The sequence below is a fragment of the Protopterus annectens genome, chromosome 1.part1 (genome assembly GCF_019279795.1).
Source record: "Protopterus annectens isolate FY-2018-M chromosome 1.part1, PAN1.0, whole genome shotgun sequence".
Lineage (NCBI taxonomy): Eukaryota > Metazoa > Chordata > Ceratodontiformes > Protopteridae > Protopterus > Protopterus annectens.
In genome coordinates this window covers 1345813953-1345831646 of record NC_056726.1, presented here as the reverse complement: position 1 = coordinate 1345831646, position 17694 = coordinate 1345813953, and the positions used below count along the sequence as shown (strand labels likewise).

Here is a 17694-nt window from a genome sequence, read left to right as displayed (position 1 = left end):
CATACCAAAATAATCCCAAGCACATTTAGCAGTCATTCTCTCGTAAAATTCTATTGGTCATTCTAAACCCCCAAGATGCTCCATCAAATAGTTATGGGTCATTTATTCCCTAGCCCCAAACTCTCCAACCAGAACATACTCCTCATTAGTATTGACTGGAAACCTCTGTATAATATAACAAATCCATCCGCTGCTCTGCACCTTTTCTAGTCAATACTTATTCCATTTTAAGATATATTATACTCACTAACTAAAAGAAGACTGATTGCTTAAACTTGCCTCTGGTTAACTACTGAGATCAAAAATAAAAGGAAGACACCTACAGAGAGTTGTCCATCATTAATGCTGGTATAAATGCTATCAGTGGCAGATATCAGTGCAATATGAGTACTAAAGGAGTGTCTAAAGCCATTGCAGTTATCAGACTGCTCAGATAGTATGGTCCTTCGGTTGTTCTTGTCCAGATTTTTGAAGGGCAAATGTCTAGGAAAGTCAGAGTTAGAATTTGAGAACAACTGAAAGAGATACACAACAACATGATAACCAACCCACTGGCATTGCACTTTCATGAAAGACCTAAAAGAGGCTTTCAGGCATTAAAATTCCTTGTTACATTTTATAGTCTGTCCTACTGAGTTATTGATGGATGTAAAAATGTTCTTTAAAAAAAGAAGACTGGTTTTTAGATTTAGTTATATGCAACTTTTAATGAAACATTCAGTATATCAACCATTTACCAAGTTATTTATTTACCCAACTTACTCGCCTTCAGTTTTACTTAAGTGAGTCAGTTATATTGTGTTCTTTTCATCTAGTACTCATATTTTTATTGTTACTTTATTAATCAAAGTTTTCCTCCAATTCTTCATAATTTTTCATTTAATCTCACTTTAGAGCTAAGTTGTTACTAGTTAAATTAATTAATTGTTTTAAGCTATGTATACATGCTACATCACTGTTTGAATTTAGCTACTAAAGTGCTACTTGCCAGTTACTGATATTGTCATTATTTTTTTAAATAAAAGCTACATATTACAATTTACTCATTTTATGTATTTTAGCAACCTCTTTCACTTTGCCACAGCAAAGGAAAGCAAAACATTTACCCTGCAATCCACAGTCCTCCATGGCTGATGCTAGAGTCTCATTAGCCACCTGCGGTCCCAGTCATCAGAGGTGCATAGGGTTATACAGCCTCTGTACGTGCTGCTTTGGTTGTTTGTGTTTAGACTTGTAACTCAAAGAATCTTACTTTATTGCCTACTGCTGGCAATAAAAAACTATAGTGTATATAATGCATTTTTATTTACTACACTAGAAGCTATGGATAAAAAATGGAATTGTTCCTCACAACTCCAGAGTGCAAGTTTCAGTTGTGGCCTCCATTCACTGTCTGTGTTGAGCTTATATTTTATTCCCATGTATGAATGAATGCTTTTTTTTCTGGGTTCTTCATTTGTTCTTCTCTTTAAAAAATACTGATTAGCTGGGCATTTTAAATATCCATTACTAACTGCATTCACCTTCACCCTTGTGACCCTGGTTATGATTTAGAAAGTTCAGCTAAGAACTAAATCATTTATTGGATTAACAAATGAAATTAAATTCAGTTTTTTTTTCACCTGGGTTAACAAATAAGTAACTCAAATAAGTAAATCAATTTAAATGTCTCACAGAGCTGGTGAAGTTGGTCATTATGACAGGTAGGATGGTTATCTTTCTGTTATCCGAGTTATGCTTTACGTATGACTTACAACTTTGCAGAAACTTTTGTACATTTGATTCTGTTATACGTAATGATTTGCTTAGCCGTACTGTTAAATGTGTATAATATTAACATGACTAATGAAAAAGGCGTACGCCTGTTTGTCTAAGTGCAAATAAATCAGAATTCTCTTAAATATTCTATATTTTCCCCTTTCCCTTTTAAAATTTTTGATGTTCTAGTAAATCAGAAAGGATTACAGTCAATTGGTAATGCTACTCATTATAGTTTCATGCTTCTTATTCTTCGAAAATGCAAGTTGATATAAAACATTTTGTTTTATCAACATTTTAAGTGAATTAGTATAATAGTTAAAAAATTGTCCATGTCTTTGGACCGTTGTCCCTCCCATGCCCATTATCTTTGGCTCTTGTCAGTTTAAAAAAAATCAGCTCAGTCATTATGTAAAAACAACTCAAGGAGATGGTGCATCAAAACAGGAGTCAAATATTTTCTTTATTTTAAACAGCCACTTCATAATGCAGCTGCTTTTGAATTTTGATGTATCTTGAAACCCAGAAAAGCTTCTAGTAAACCAAATAGCCTTGAGAAGAGTTAGCATCCAGACTTTTAGTACAATATTCTGTATTATGCCGGTTTCACTTATCAGCAAAATAGCCATTTGGCCTGCTTTTGAATAAGCTGATCTATCATAATATATATATATATATATATATATATATATATATATATATATATATATATATATATATACATACACACACACATATATGTATAATGAGTTATATTTCCTTTATTTTTAGGTGCTACATGAAGTCACAGTTTTTACTGGGGATACTGCCAATGCAGGTACAGATGCCAATATTTACATGAAAGTATTTGGAGTCAGTGGTAGCTCAGAAGAGATGCTACTTGAAAAGGTTGGAGACAGGTAATATGGCTCATTTTTTCATGTGATGTCAAGTTCACATTGAGTTACTGTTAAACAGTGTTTCCCAAAATGTATTTATTTTATCTTTCTTTTTTTGTCTGACTGGGATAAAACCATTTTTCAGCAGAGGCACAGGGAGTAAAGCTCCACATTTAACAACAGTTTTTGACATATCCATAAAATACATGATATCAGAAAGAATGCAAATTATAAGTAAGTGTACATACATGAGAGAAAAACAGCAATAGCTTACATAAACAGCATTCAGGAACCAAGCATAGACACAACATGCAGAGGTATGTACAGTTTTGGAAATTCATTAAAAATAGACACAGGCTAGTATATAGCAAAGAGAGCTATAACACTGAAAAAGTTGCTTTAATATTTCTAGCAAATAAAATAATGAAAAGATGAGGCAGCTTAACTATGCAAATATTAGAAAGAGGGGGGGGGTGGTTGATAATTAAATGTTAATCTGACCACATACCTCCTCCTTATATTAATTTGACTACATACCTCCTTCCCTCTCCCTTTTCACTGGCTGTTGTGTGTAACCACAAAAATGATCATTTTGTGAAATCAGTCCCCTTCAACTATTTAAATTTATTGGCCATCCCATTGTATTCCGTAGAACCATAATACAAAATGCCCCCCCCCCTTTTAATCTATCTTGCTCTTAAAATTAATGGCTCTCCACTTAGACAGCTAAAACTTAAGTTGCCCCCTTTTCTATCTAAATGCTTAGTGCACACTGCAGTGCTTAGGATAGTAACCAATTTGGTTCATCTTATCTTTAAACATCTGTTGTAAGATCACCAGTTATTGGAGAGCCCACATTCTGCCTCTCAGTAGTCATCTTGGGAGTAGTGCTTCTGTTTTCTGCTGGTGAGAGAAGGAGAATATGGACATTATTTCCTGGGAATTGCTGATCATTGGAAAGCCTATTAACTGATTCACAGGTGCCAGCTTGGAATTTGTGCTTATATTCTACTCCTGGTGACAGAAGGAGCAAAGTGCATTGCTTCCTGACTGTTTTTGGTTGGGCAGTGACTGTCTCTGGTTGACATTCCTAATCAGTCTGGTTGCTATTCAAGGCATATACCAGGAAAAGGCTAGACCTACAGACCCTTGCATCATCTGGGACAAAACTGTGGATCACCAAATATGCTGTGGCCTGCTTCTCATCTTGAGATTGATTGGTGCTAATGTTTTGCTTCTGGTGTAAGAAGAAGCAAAGGAGCATTGTATCCCAGCAGAATGAAGGTGTGATGAGACCAGCACTAGTAGTAGCCAGGCAGTAGTCATTCATGCGACTCCCCCCCTTTTCATCATTCTTGACAAACTAATTCTTTGTCTTCAGTAAGTACTTCTTCATTTGTTTCTGACTTCATAATATCTGCCTAAATACTTCATCCTTAAATGTTCAGGGTCTACTTATTAGTTTCCCTCAAATGTTTGGCAGTGCCCTGTACAGACAGGGACACCTTGAATGACATTTTTCCTGTGAAAGCATGATTGAAATTTCACCAATATCTAGTTGCATACAGGGCAACTAGTTTGTGGTGACAAACACTGTTCCCAGAGTTGCAAACTAGATACTCCTGACATTGCTTTATATTCTCACTCTGTCTTATCAATAAAAAGGATTTATTGCCATGGATATGAACTTTCCCACTATCTCTATTACCAGCTTGGTGGATATGGGCATCCTTAGAAATCACCAAAAAACAAAAGGAAATAGGGAAGCAGCCCCCAACACTTAAACCAGAACAAAATCCAAGCAGTTTAGTAGGCCTTGAAGAACCACACTCCAAAGATGCCCAAAAAGATACAAATACAACTTTTATTTTCACATAAAATAAAAGTTGTATTTCTATCTTTTCGGGGGTCTTTGGAGTGTGGTTCTTTGAGGCCTTCTGAACTGCTTAGATTTCATCGTGAGGAAATGTAATAATTGCCTCATGTTTGCTAACAACCAGTAAATTCTCAAACAAACTGATATTGTATATGAGAGATGTATTTACACAATGTTACTGGAGACAAAGTTCTCACATAAAAGTACTCCTAATGTCAATAAGTTTGTCAGTTGCACCCATCACACACAATTCAAAGCAGACATATAGACCTACATAAGCTGAGACACTTAAATATAACCTTTCTAAACCCCAAAGACCTCCTAGACAAAGTACATATAAAAAAATACCATCAGCAGCCCCAAATGCACTCTTTCAAAACAACACCCACATCAACACATAGAGCTACATCTCATGGAACCTCTACTTCTAAGCCCATAAGGCAAGCCACCACACAATCCAACATTCTAGTCATTGGAGACTCTATCATGAGAAACACTTATGTCCTGCTCACCAGGCTGAGTAAGGAGAAAGTCACAGTCATTTGCTTATCAGGAGCTAGCATCCACCACATTATGCACATACTCAGGTCATTGGAATACAAGTACCAGTATGACTCAGTCATAGTCCATGTGGTAGTAAATGACCTGAGACTTACCTCCCTAGGCTATATGAAGTGAGACATCACGGAGCTCTAAGAATATGTGTCTCAGGCTGGTATGGGCCTAGCATTGAGCATCATTTTACCATTTCCCACAATAATAATGCCACACTATGAACAACAGATGACTGAATTTGGCTTAGCTTCTGGTGTCATTCTAAGGGAGTGCAATATTTGCCGGTATGGAAGGAGATGGTCATCAGACCACGCTGCTTTGCCAGGGATGGTCTGTACCTCTTCCCTCTAAGCTTTTGAATATTAGCTAAAACATTGTCTTCCCCATAGTGCCTTTTTTAGGCAATGCTAAACTGAAAGTACTACCGACGTATAAAATGAAAACCAAGAAACTGTAAAGGTATTACTGCTCAATGCTAGGAGTCTAAACAAAAAACTCCACTCCCTAGAAGCTATCTTCATTCTAGAATATGCTGACATTGATCTGAGACATGGTTTTAAAGCTGCAGAGAGCACATCAACAGTGCAAGGTTATAATTTCTTCCACACATTTAGACCAGCTACTACACAAACGGGCACTAAAGGTGGAGTCGTCTCTATTTACATCAAAATAAATATACCTCAAGGCTCATCAAACAGGACAGTGCACATAAGCTGATCCATGTTCAAATCACAATAGGCAAAGTCCAATACCATTTCCTTGAAATCTATAGGTCCCCCTCTATGACCCAGGAAACCCATAGAATGTATTTAAACTTATTGACAACACTCACCATCCAACTCAATACCAAATCCATGGGTGACTTTAATTACCCCACTATTAACTGGGAATCCTATACAACACTAAATATACAGGCATAGAGATTCCTTGATTTTGTAAACACAAACTCCATGGACAAGATAGTCAATACACCAACCAGGGGTGCAACCATACTGGATCTGGTCCTCAGTAATATGGGAGAGTGCTGCACACCACCTACTGTAATGCCTTCCCTGGTTAGGTCAGACCACAAAGTGCTCTACTCTGAAGTAAAAATAAAACTTGGACCCCCAGCTAAACCAGGAATATTCAGGAACTACTCTAAGGCTAACCTCCTGCTATTAAGTGATAGCTTGGCAAAATGTCAAGCACCCATAAAGCCTGTGAGCACTGCTGCCTATACAGAACTGTTCACATAAACCCTGTTCAAGCATATTAATAACTGCATAGAAGCAGCTGTAACCACCAGTAAGAAGTATAGAACTAACTCAAAAGAATAAGCCGCCCTGGTGGAATCACAAAATCATTAGGCTTTATAACAGAAGGAAGAAAAATCATAGCAAAAATTAGGAGGTGCAGCACCCAGCAGGATAAAATCACTCACATCAAACTAAACAGATAACTCACAGGACAAATAAAGTCTACCAAAGTCAGATTTGAGGTAAATTTTGCCTCCCAGATCAAGGGAAACCACAAGGCATTCTTTAACTATGTCTCAACCTCAAAGACAATACACAATTCTGTGCAGAGCTCATTGTAAATGGAGCCACCTATACTGAGCCAGAATATATAGCAAGCCTACTGGCTGATAAATTAATCTCCAACTTTACCTCTCTCTCTCCCCCTCAACCTTCCCTCAGGTAATACCATCAAATATAACTACCCTGTTATCACTAGGAAACAGGTTCATAATGCTCTATCTAAGGCCAAGAACACTGCATGAATGCGCCCAGACAGTATCCTAGGATGCCTCCTAAATAGCATGAAACATGACCTATCAGGCCATCTGGAATTGCTATTTAATTGTAGCCTCCAAACAGGCTTTGTGCCTCATGAATGGAGAACAGCAACAGTCATCCCTCTGCACAAAGTTTCACCATCTGCACACCCTGGAAACTACAGACCCATAAGTCTCACTAGTCTTATATGTAAACCATAGAAAGAATTATCATGGAAATGATCAGTAGTGATATAGTAAACCTTCAGACACTGGACCCAACCCAGTCTGGTTTTGTCAAGGGTAGGGCATACCTACTCACCCTGGTAGACTTCTTTGAGAAGGTCACCAAAGCAATGGATGAGGGCAAAATGGTTCACACTGACTATCTTGAACTGGCCAGGGCATTTGACACAATACCCCAGTCAGGCATTGTTGACAAACTCAAGAGGTTAGGTACAAACCTGTATATCACCCGGTGGATAGCCAACTGGCTCACAGTCAGGACTCAGGATGTTAGAATTGGGGACTCTACCTCTACAAACAGGCCAGTCACAAGTGGAGTCCCTCAGGGATCAGTCCTTGGGCCACTCCTTTTTGGTATTTAATTCTCTGAAGTCAAGACCAATGTCAATGGTCTCTGGATGACTAAATTTGCAGATAATTGCAGATTAGGAACTGTCATTGAATCCCACACTGACACAAATGTTTTCCCAGAAGGGCTGATACAGACAAACAAGTGTCAGAGACATGAACTAAAACTAAATGCCAAAAATTGCATAATAGTATTCTTTGCGAAGTCATCCACCCTCAGTAGCTATCATATTGACAACACACCCCTTAGAGTTGACCTAGTAGTCAGGCACTTAGGGATACACACAGGCAGTAATCTAGCCTTTGACCATCACGTGTCTACAGTAGTGAGGAAATCATTCTATGTTGTACAACTTATAAACAAAGGTATGGCATCTAGGTCCAAGGAAGTCATTGTTCCATTGTATTCAGCATTCATCAGACCTATCATTGAGTACAATGCCCCCTTTGGTATGTACCTAACCAGGCATATCCAACAATTGAAATGTCCACAGAGGTTCGTCACCAAAAGAATACAGGGTGTAAGTTTAATGTCCTACACAGACCACCTCAAGGCTCTCTCCCTGTATTCTGTCTCCTACAGGCTTTTGAGGGGAGATCTATGCCTAGCATACAGGGTATTGTCAGATCCCACTCTGATGGACCTTCTACATATCAACAAAACAAACAGCACCAGAATTATCCATTCTAAAGACTTACATTTTGCCTGTGATATAACTAGAACCTGCTGGAGAGACAAACAAGTATCCCAGAGACTACCCCATCTCTAGAACAGCCTCCCCATCCATGTGAAGCAGAGTTCCTCCCTAATCCAATTCAGTGCAACGTGGACAATTGGATGTGTAACAGGAAATTCATCCCTGGTTAGGCACCTCTGTCTGTAATGGACACAGGCAACCTGTAAATGGCTCACCTCCCAGGCCCCTGCTTGTAAATGTTTCATCTCTCAAGCCCCCGCTTACACCTATCAAGGGTTTCAGAACTTGTCAGAGCTTTGGGATGTATGGCTATGCTTAAAAAGGCCCTTGTGGTCATTATCCTAGTAAATGCCTATAAACCTGTGAAATAAAGTATGGTATGACAGTAGTACAGCAACTCTGAAAATATTGTTACATGTAAGACTGAGAAATGAAGTAATTAGGAAAGTGAGAATTGTTGGGGGTACTTGGATTCTTATAAGAGTGTTAGTTTTGGAGAGATGGGGAGAGAGAGTGATGAAACTGTGACAGAAGATGGATATTGAGATAGTAGTTGATTTAATTAGAGAGAAGAGATTGAGTTTTGTCAGTTTAGAGCCTATGATTGATATAATTTATATAAACAAATTTACTCCCTGTGGTTAAATGAGTATCTTTTTGCCCCAGTGGAAAGAAAGGAAGAAGTAGCAAAAAATAATTATTTGGAGAAAAGGCAGCAGGTATGGTCGAAAACAATTACTCTAGCCAAGAGGTGAGCAGTAGCAGACCCAATTTTTAGATATTGTATTAGTTGCAACTTGAAGGTATGTTTCTCGTCTGTGTTTTGTTTGTTTTTTTTTTTTTTCAGCAGGATAGAGTTCCAAATTTTAGTGACTTGGTGAGAGTATATAAAAACCTCATCTGAGTTACTTGTTATAGAAATGGAGAGGGGTGATTTGTTACTTGACTGTAGTAGTCTAGAACTGGAGTACGACTGGATAATATTTTTCAATGATTGGCTTTTTTTAGGGAAATTAATTAAGTTGTGGACTATTTTGAGTTGTCAGTATGTAAGGTAGTGGGAAAGTGCTAGCCAGTGTAAATCTCTTAGGGCTATGCAGTGGTGGGTGTTTAGTAGGGTATATTCTACAAATTTGGTCATTTTATTGTAATGTGTCAAGTTTAGTTTTAAGGGCGATACTGAGATTTGTAAAGCTGGGGAAGGCATAAGGAAAGGGTGGAAGTAGGCAGGCAGTGATTTTGGATTTTCTTGCAGACTCTGTGAGAAAACATTTTGCTCTGTATAGTAATCTCAGTTTCCTGTGGGCCTTTTTGATGGCCTAGAGTAGGTTTCAGTCATATTTAAGTTAGTTGTCAAGTAAAACTCACAAGTAGCTTTGTTTGTGGTATGCATTCAGTTTGTTGTCGGATGAATGTGTGTGGAACTTGTGTTTTTGTTCTATGAGACTTTGGGGGGGTAAAGAAGATTACTTTTGTCTTTTCAGGTTAAGGAGTAGGTTTGCTTTAGTTTGCCATGATTCGATGGATAAGAAAGCCTTCTGACTGATATATTGTAGAGTATGTAGTGGCTGTGCAGAGCACGAGTGTTGCATTGTCTACATATCAAATGAGGGTTGCTTGTTGAGAAGCAGTATGGAGTTTGTTGATAGATATGTTAAAAAGGAGAGGTCCAAGTACTGAACCTTGGGAGAACCGTGAATGTAACTGGCAGGAATGTTGAGAGGTCTTGCTTCCAGTTAACTGCTTGTTGCCTATTTAACAGATAGCTATGGAATTAGAAAAGAGCTGATTTGTTTAGACCAAGAGATGCTAGTTCATTTAATAGTTTCTGATGCAATACTATGTCATAGGCTTTTGACAGGTCAAGAAAAATAGATGAGAGTAGGTCCACATTATTTCTGAATTGATTAACAATGTTGATAAAGCTGAGGAGGGTAGTTTTAGTGCTGTGATTTGGCCAGAACCCATGTTGTGTAGGAAAAAGTAAGTTATGCACACTGAGGAATTTGATTAGTTGGGAGTGTATACATCTTTTGGTTAGTTGTGACAGGATTGCTAAGAGTCAGTAATTAGTCAGGTCTTCTAAATTGCCACCTTTATGGATGGGGATTATAAAATATTTTTTCAAGATTGTTGGGATATAGTTATCATGTATGGTATGTGTTGATTAGGAAGGAGACGGAGAAGGCTATGGATGCAGCTACAACTTTTAGGTATTCTATTGGTAGGTCATCAGCTGCCAGGGTTGTTGGCTTTAATGTTAGCAAATATTTTTTATTGCTGCAGTAAGAACAGGTGTGCGCATAAATTGCTGTGCAGTATTATGGGTTTCTGGGATGGTGGACAGTAATTTGGAGTTTTGTTTAATGACTGCTACGACTGAGGTAGTGAAGTGGTGGTTAAACTGATTTGGAATGCTATCTGACTTCTAATTCCTCTCAGTTCCGTCTTCTCCCTTCTCTTCTTAGTATATACCAACAAACTTCATGATTCCAACCCATCACTACTGTGATGAAAGGAGATACTGCCAGCAAAGCTAGCTGGAATTTTGTAAATAATTATATGTCATTGGTGAATATCGAAATGATTTATGCAAGATGCTTGTGTTACAAATGTATTACAAATGTATGCCATGTTAATATCAAACTGCTCTGTACAGATGTTTGTGCTGAAAAGGTACTTGTAAAAGTGCTGTGTTTAAAATGTCACCACAGTGTCCCCTACTGGAAGAGAACAGAAATGTACATGCACTATTTTAACCATTTAAATGTAGTAGAAACCGGGATACAGAAGATTAACCTCAGTATAGTAAACTTAAGAAAAGTATCTGAAATTAAATTACTTTATAGGATGCAATAAAGAGGCTACCTGTCAAGTTTTCAATGCAGCTAAAAGCACAGAGTTTGTGCTAGGAAGCTTTCTGTGTTGTCCTTGGAGTAAACTATTTGCTACTTTTGAAGCATGAAGGAATACAATTGTTTTATGACTTCCAGCATCTGCCAAAGATCTGAGGAAAAGTCCTTGTCTATATATTTTTACAGGCAGATGTTAAATGCTGCCAGCTTCTAGCAGTGGGGGATTTGGCCTGGGAACTGCAAGCTATCCCAGCAGTAATATTTTAGATATTAATTTGAGAAGTTTCTTAGTGAGACAGAGCATTCTGCATTATGTCTTGGACCTGACAACAACAAGATCCATTCACCAAACATCTGCCTTGCTGTAATGAAGTAAGTTTCTAGGGAACCGTATAACTCTCTTACATATAGTCGGGAATATACTAAAGCTTAGTTTAGATATTTTCTTTATTTGTGTGAATCTGTACTGTAGTGTTATTTTGAATATTTCCTGTGGTTTTGAACTCTGATGTCACTGTGAATATATATTTAGTATTGTCTTGTTATTTTATTATTGATTGTTAAATATATTTAAACCTTTCAATGTGGCTGAGCTGTGTAGAGATATTTAAGTTTTGAGAGTACTTGCATATTTATTTGGTGACACTGTGTGGGCCACTCCCAGTAGCCTTGCTCTTGGTCAAACTAGAATATGTGTTAATATTAATATTACACAGTAATATTGGACACCCTTTGTTAAAAGCCTTTAAGGAGCTGATAAAGGGTTCTGGTGGCAGTGGTAAATACCTTATAGTCTGGGCAGAAGGGGACATAGCTAGTAAACTTGTGCAAGCCTTTCCCAAGTGTGTGTGTGTGTGTGTGTGTGTGTGTGTGTGTGTGCGTGCGTGTGTGTGTGTGTGTGTGTGTGTGTGTGTGTGTGTGTGTGTGTGTGTGTGTGTGTGTGTGTGTGTGTGTGTCTGTGTGTAAAACAAATCTCCAAAACCGTGTGTGTGTGTCAGCTCCTTGGGCAGGTTCATAAAGCACTGGTTGGACAGAGAGATTGTTGGAGGACTTGGCTTGGACCCCTGGCTAAGGACTAAACTCTATAGCTGTGCCAGTGGGGATTCTTATTGGGGATCTGGAGAAAGAGAGATAAACCAGCCCCGGACTGACTGCTCTTAAGGGAAATTGCACTTGATGTAGAGAGCTGCGTCTGAAAATACTGTGTGTGTATCTGTTGTCTTCTCAATAAATGTCCCCCCACTGTTACCAGTGGTGAGGATTGAGGCTTCTTGATTACTGGTCCAGTAGTAGGTCATCATAGTTACCACAACACAGATCTACTTTGGAAGCTCAAACTTTCAAAACTTCATATGTTCGAGACCATAACATTGAAGTTTTGAAAATTTGAAACTTCAATTAAAGAATAAAATATATATATATATATATATATATATATATATATATATATATATATTTTTTTTTTTTTACATTTATGCAGGGGAGCAAGCTCTCGGCACACCCACACCCCCTACTAATTAGATATACCAACTCCGAGATCGCACTACAGTGAAGAGAATGGCACATTTCCTGTATGGTGATCTCCATTTAAACCATTTGAAGATTTAAAACTTTGATCTTGTGGTCTCGACCATATGAAGTTCGATGTTTTGAAACTTCTACCATCCAAAGTAGACCCCACAACACATGTATGCTGATGAATTGGTCATCTTCAGACAAGATTCCTCCTGGAAAAACATCCAACCACTCCTTCAGCTGAAGGGCTGATTTCCCAGTTATTTCACCTCAATCCAGATAAAAGTAAGATTATACTTTATGACAACCCCCCCTCAGCAAACTAAAGCATACCCCAACTGACTTACAAATGATTGACAGCAATTGTATCCATTTAAAACAGCCAACTCTTTCAAATACCTGGGCCTTTGGCTAGACCAGCACTTCAGTTTCCAACATCCCATACAACAAACAAAATCAAAATCAAAAACTTTTGTGGGCATGAAAAATCTCCCACTTCTTCAAGCCAGCGCAGTGGGGGAAGCCGTAGGGAAAGGCATCTTTCTATTTCAGTTTGAATATGGGCTCCACATCATTGCCATTATATCGATGAAAAAACTCAAACGTTTACAATAAAAAGCCACTTTTTAACCCTATTCCCCCAAATATCAACACCACTGTATTAAAGTGGCTGCAACAGAGAGGTGAACTTCTCATCAGTTTCTTTGTATTCAAACTTCTTAACCAAAACACCTTCAACTATCTGGTTGGCAGATTTACTAGAAGGCAGAGATGATACAAGCACAGATTCCAGCCAACATATGCAGAAGACCCTCACATGTTAAACAACATAGTTGGCCAACATCATGAACTTAACCAACCAAGGTATGGGGCTCCACCACCCATGCCACCCTAACTATATATTACCAACTCCAAGATCATACTACAGTGGGGACTACACGTATGCATTGTGGCACTTCCTGTTTGTTTCCCAGCTATGGCCATTTGATGAATTATTTTTTTGCTGTTAAGCATGTTCAGTACATTAAACTTTCTCTGTTTAACATTCGGTTATTAGCCGTTCGCTTCACTTTTTTCTATGCACAATCACAGACCAATTCAACATATATTAGATATATATATATATATATATATATATATATATATATATATATATATATATATATAATACATACACACACACACACACACACACACATATATATATATATATATATATATATATATATAGATAGATAGATAAATAGATATGCATGTATTTATTAGGAAACTGATAAGCTGTTAGTTTTTATTTAGGATGCACATTGGTTCTATCAGTTTTACACAGCATTATTGCAACGTCTGATGACATTTAAATAGCTTTTAATATATTGCAATTTGTTTAATATTTTAATTTAACAGTTTCAATAGCTTGTTATTCTGTTTTAATTAGTAATTGTAATACTTAATTAGATGAAATATGACTGGTTAATCATAGTTTAAAAGGAACATGGAGCTACATTGTTTCAGACTCTAATGAAGTCCCGATAATGATGGACAAAAGCATTTAGGTGTTATATTGTATTTAGTGTTGTTTTGAATGAAGTGCATTTTTAGTTCAGTGGAGCTATTCAATTTATTATTTTAAAGGCTAGCAATAGTTTCTAGTTTGGTATTTGAACTCTTTGTATTTATGGTGGAAGTGGAGTCACTGCTATAGGGATCGGACATTCCAAATATTCTGGAATAGCTGTACTCTGTAGAAATACAGCAAAGAAATTATTTGCAACTTTAGTAAAAATGGGAAGATTAACCATTATAGATTTAAAATGGAAAGAACAAGTATATAGAATTATAACATCATGTGCTTATACTAAAGGAAGGGGAAGATTATTTCATCAAATTTTAGAGTATGTAAGATAAATATGAATATTATATTAACAGGAGACTTTAATTGTGATTTAAGAGGCAAGCATAAAAAAGAAAGGAAATAATATAAGAAATATTTTACAAGTTATAAGATGTGGTAAGTTAAAACTCTGGTATAAAAATTCTTGGACTTATGAAATGGGTATGTATAGAAGTGAAATAGATAATTTTATAGTATCAAAAGGTTTATTTATAGGAGAAGGGGAGGCAGTTGAATCAGGATTTTCTGACCATCTTACAATATGGATAGAGATAAAGGAAAATAAGGAATATATAAAAAAAAAGGCAAAGGTGTAAAGGGATATATCAGAAAGCATGGAATGAAGAAGGAAAGATATTTGTAATACAGTTATGGAAAGATCATATTACTATGGGAACATTTTATATAAACTGGTCTAAATGGTGGATGATATTTAAGGAAAAATATAAAAATATTTTTACAGTGGCAATATGCTGTGATAAAAGTAGATAAAGAAAAATATAAACAATATGCGACAATACATTTGGAAGATTTAGAACATAATGATAGAAAGTACTTTGACAAAGAAAAAGAATTATATGAAATAAATAAAAAATACAAGAATTGTTATATAAGCAATTATATTTTACAATGAAAAATAGAATAAGTATGAAGTTACTTAAGCAGATTAGTAAAGGAAGATGGTTATGTAATGAGAGAAAAAAATCTACAATGAAAAATAGAAAGAACTCAGGAAAAGACTATGAAAAGTGTAGTATAATATGTGCAAGAAATGTTTAAAGAAATAATAAAGTAGTGAAAAACATAGAAAGTAAAATGTTAACAGAAAAAGAGAATAAAAAACTAGAAAATGAGATTTCTTTAAATGAGTATAAAGTATTAGGGCAAGTAAATATAGATTTGCTTGCAGGATAAGATGGAATAGAGTATGAGATGTATAAACATTTAAGGGACTGGAAAAAAAACATATTTTAAAGATTTTAAATGAATAGTTGAATGAAAGTTTTATGTATAAAGAATTATGCAGTGGAATACTTAAGTTTATATGTAAGAGGAAGATAGAAGACAATTAAAAACTGGAGACTGATAGTATTGAATAATAAAGATTATAATATCTTTATGAAAATAATACAAAGATATTTGAAACTAAAATGGAAAGTATTATGGAAGATAGTATATATAGTATAAAGGGGAATGACTGTCAGGAATTATTAATGATAGTTGGAGAAATTGTGGATGATATTATGACTAGAAAAAAAGAAGTGAAAATCATGATAGGAGACCTTAATAAGGCATATGACACAATTCAACATGAAATAGTATGGGTATTAAAGAAAAATATAATATAATTGAGAAAGTTAGGAAATTATGGATGTCAGTTTATAGTAATAATAAAGTAAAAAATACTTGTAAATCACTGGTTTAGTCAACAGGTAGATATGAAGTAGGTGTAGGACACAGATGTCCAATGAGATGTATACTCTTTGCATTAGTTACGAAAGTAATAGTATGAAGTAGGCAGGATATATTACACCTGAAGGTTTAAGAATTCCACTTCTGTTAAAATATGCAGATGACATAGTTATTAAAAACACTGGAGACTGATAGTATTGAATAATAATGACTATAAGATCTTTATAAACCTAATACAAAAGAGATTTGAAACTAAAATGAAAAATATGATGGAGGGTAATATATATAGAGCAAAGGGATAAGGTTGTCAAGAATTATCATTAATAGTTAGAGAAATTGTGAATGATACTATGAATAGAAAAGAAGAAACAAAAATCATGACAGGAGACCTTACTATGGCATTTGACACAATTAGAAATGAAATGTTATGGGTAATAATGAAAGAATATTATGTAAGTAAGAAATTAAGAAATTATGTATATCAGTGTACAGTAACAATAAAGTAGAAATACTGGTAAATGACTAGTTAAGCCAAGCATCGCATATGAAGAGTGGTGTAAGACAGGAATGTCCAACGAGTTATATAATCTTTGCATTAGTTATGAATGAGATTGTATGTGAAATAAATTACAAAATGAATGAGGTGGGGTATATAACACCTGAAGGGTTAAGAATTCCAGTTCTGTTAATATATGCAGATGACATTATAATAATTGCAAAAAACAAAATTTGGATAAAAGTGTAAATAATTTGCACAGATGAGTGTCTAGAGGATAGGGATGGCTTTAAATAAACAGAAAAGTAAAGGTTTAGGTGATGAAGTAAAGATACTGAGTTTAATTTTACAATGAATGGAATTTTTGTCTTAGGTATAAAAATTGGAATTAAAGATGTAAGTGGAATTCAGTGGGAAAAAAACTGAGAAATAAAACAAACCCATCTTTTCTGAAGAACATTTAAATTATCTTTCAGAAAAAACTTACTTGATAAAATTATTACTGATAGAAAAATAACATACTTAACAAGTTAATTTATGTTTCCAACAGTATTTGAAAAGGAATTATTGCAGATAATTATTTTCATTTATACAGGTTTCTAGATTAAACCTAGTAAAAAGAGTTTTGTGTGTTAATAATAAAGAAGGAGGTTTAGTGTTAATTAACCCAGTGGCATATGCTGCTTCATTAAATTTGTACAAAGCATGAAAGTGGATAAATGAAAAAGATGACAGATTAGTAGTAAAATTGTATAATATATAAGTATGATAAATTTTGGGGTATGGTTAAAAATAGTAAAAGAAAAAAGTGTATAAATAAAGAAATAAAATATTACCAAGAACATTTTTGTGGAAAATAAAAAATGATGATAGCAAAAAAAGAAAAGTGTGGTACAAGAATGTAATGATAAAACTTTACTATGTAAAAGCATAGAAAGATCTAACAGATGAAAATATTAAAGCTATAAAAATAAAAAGCAAATAGTGTAATCATAAGGTAGAATGTCAAGATTTTTTTATGGAGTCTGGTAATAGACAAATTGCCAGTAAAAGGAATTATGCCATATAAGAAGAAAAGTGATGGAATATATTTACAATATCAAGAAAATGTGTTTTGAAATGTGAAAGAGTAAAAAAGTTATGGGGAAAACTATGTATGAAGATTTTTTTGAAGATATAAAAAGTGGATAAAATAAATATGGATATATTTAAATCTGGATATTATAAGCATAAAAATAAACAATTTATTAAAAGAATAGATAAGAGTTATTTGTATTATATGGTTATATGGAATGAAAGAATAAATCAAACTATGTTTAATGGTAAATGGATTTTAGCAACAATATTAAGTAAAATCAAATGGTTATGGAAAAACGAGTGGGGGTCTAATAGGGACAAACATTTCATATGAT

At 35.3% G+C, this 17694-nt stretch overlaps 1 protein-coding gene across 3 annotated transcripts in view; it reads left to right on the top strand.

Annotated features, from left to right (window-relative positions):
• LOXHD1 (lipoxygenase homology PLAT domains 1) overlaps window positions 1–17694 on the top strand; it is a 2432812-nt gene that overhangs the window by 1952507 nt on the left and 462611 nt on the right. For all 3 annotated transcript variants that reach the window (XM_044082024.1, XM_044082018.1, XM_044082011.1), the window contains one exon: window positions 2530–2657. In XM_044082024.1, coding sequence (XP_043937959.1) covers window positions 2530–2657 — 128 coding nt within the window. The remainder of the gene's footprint in view (window positions 1–2529; window positions 2658–17694) is intronic.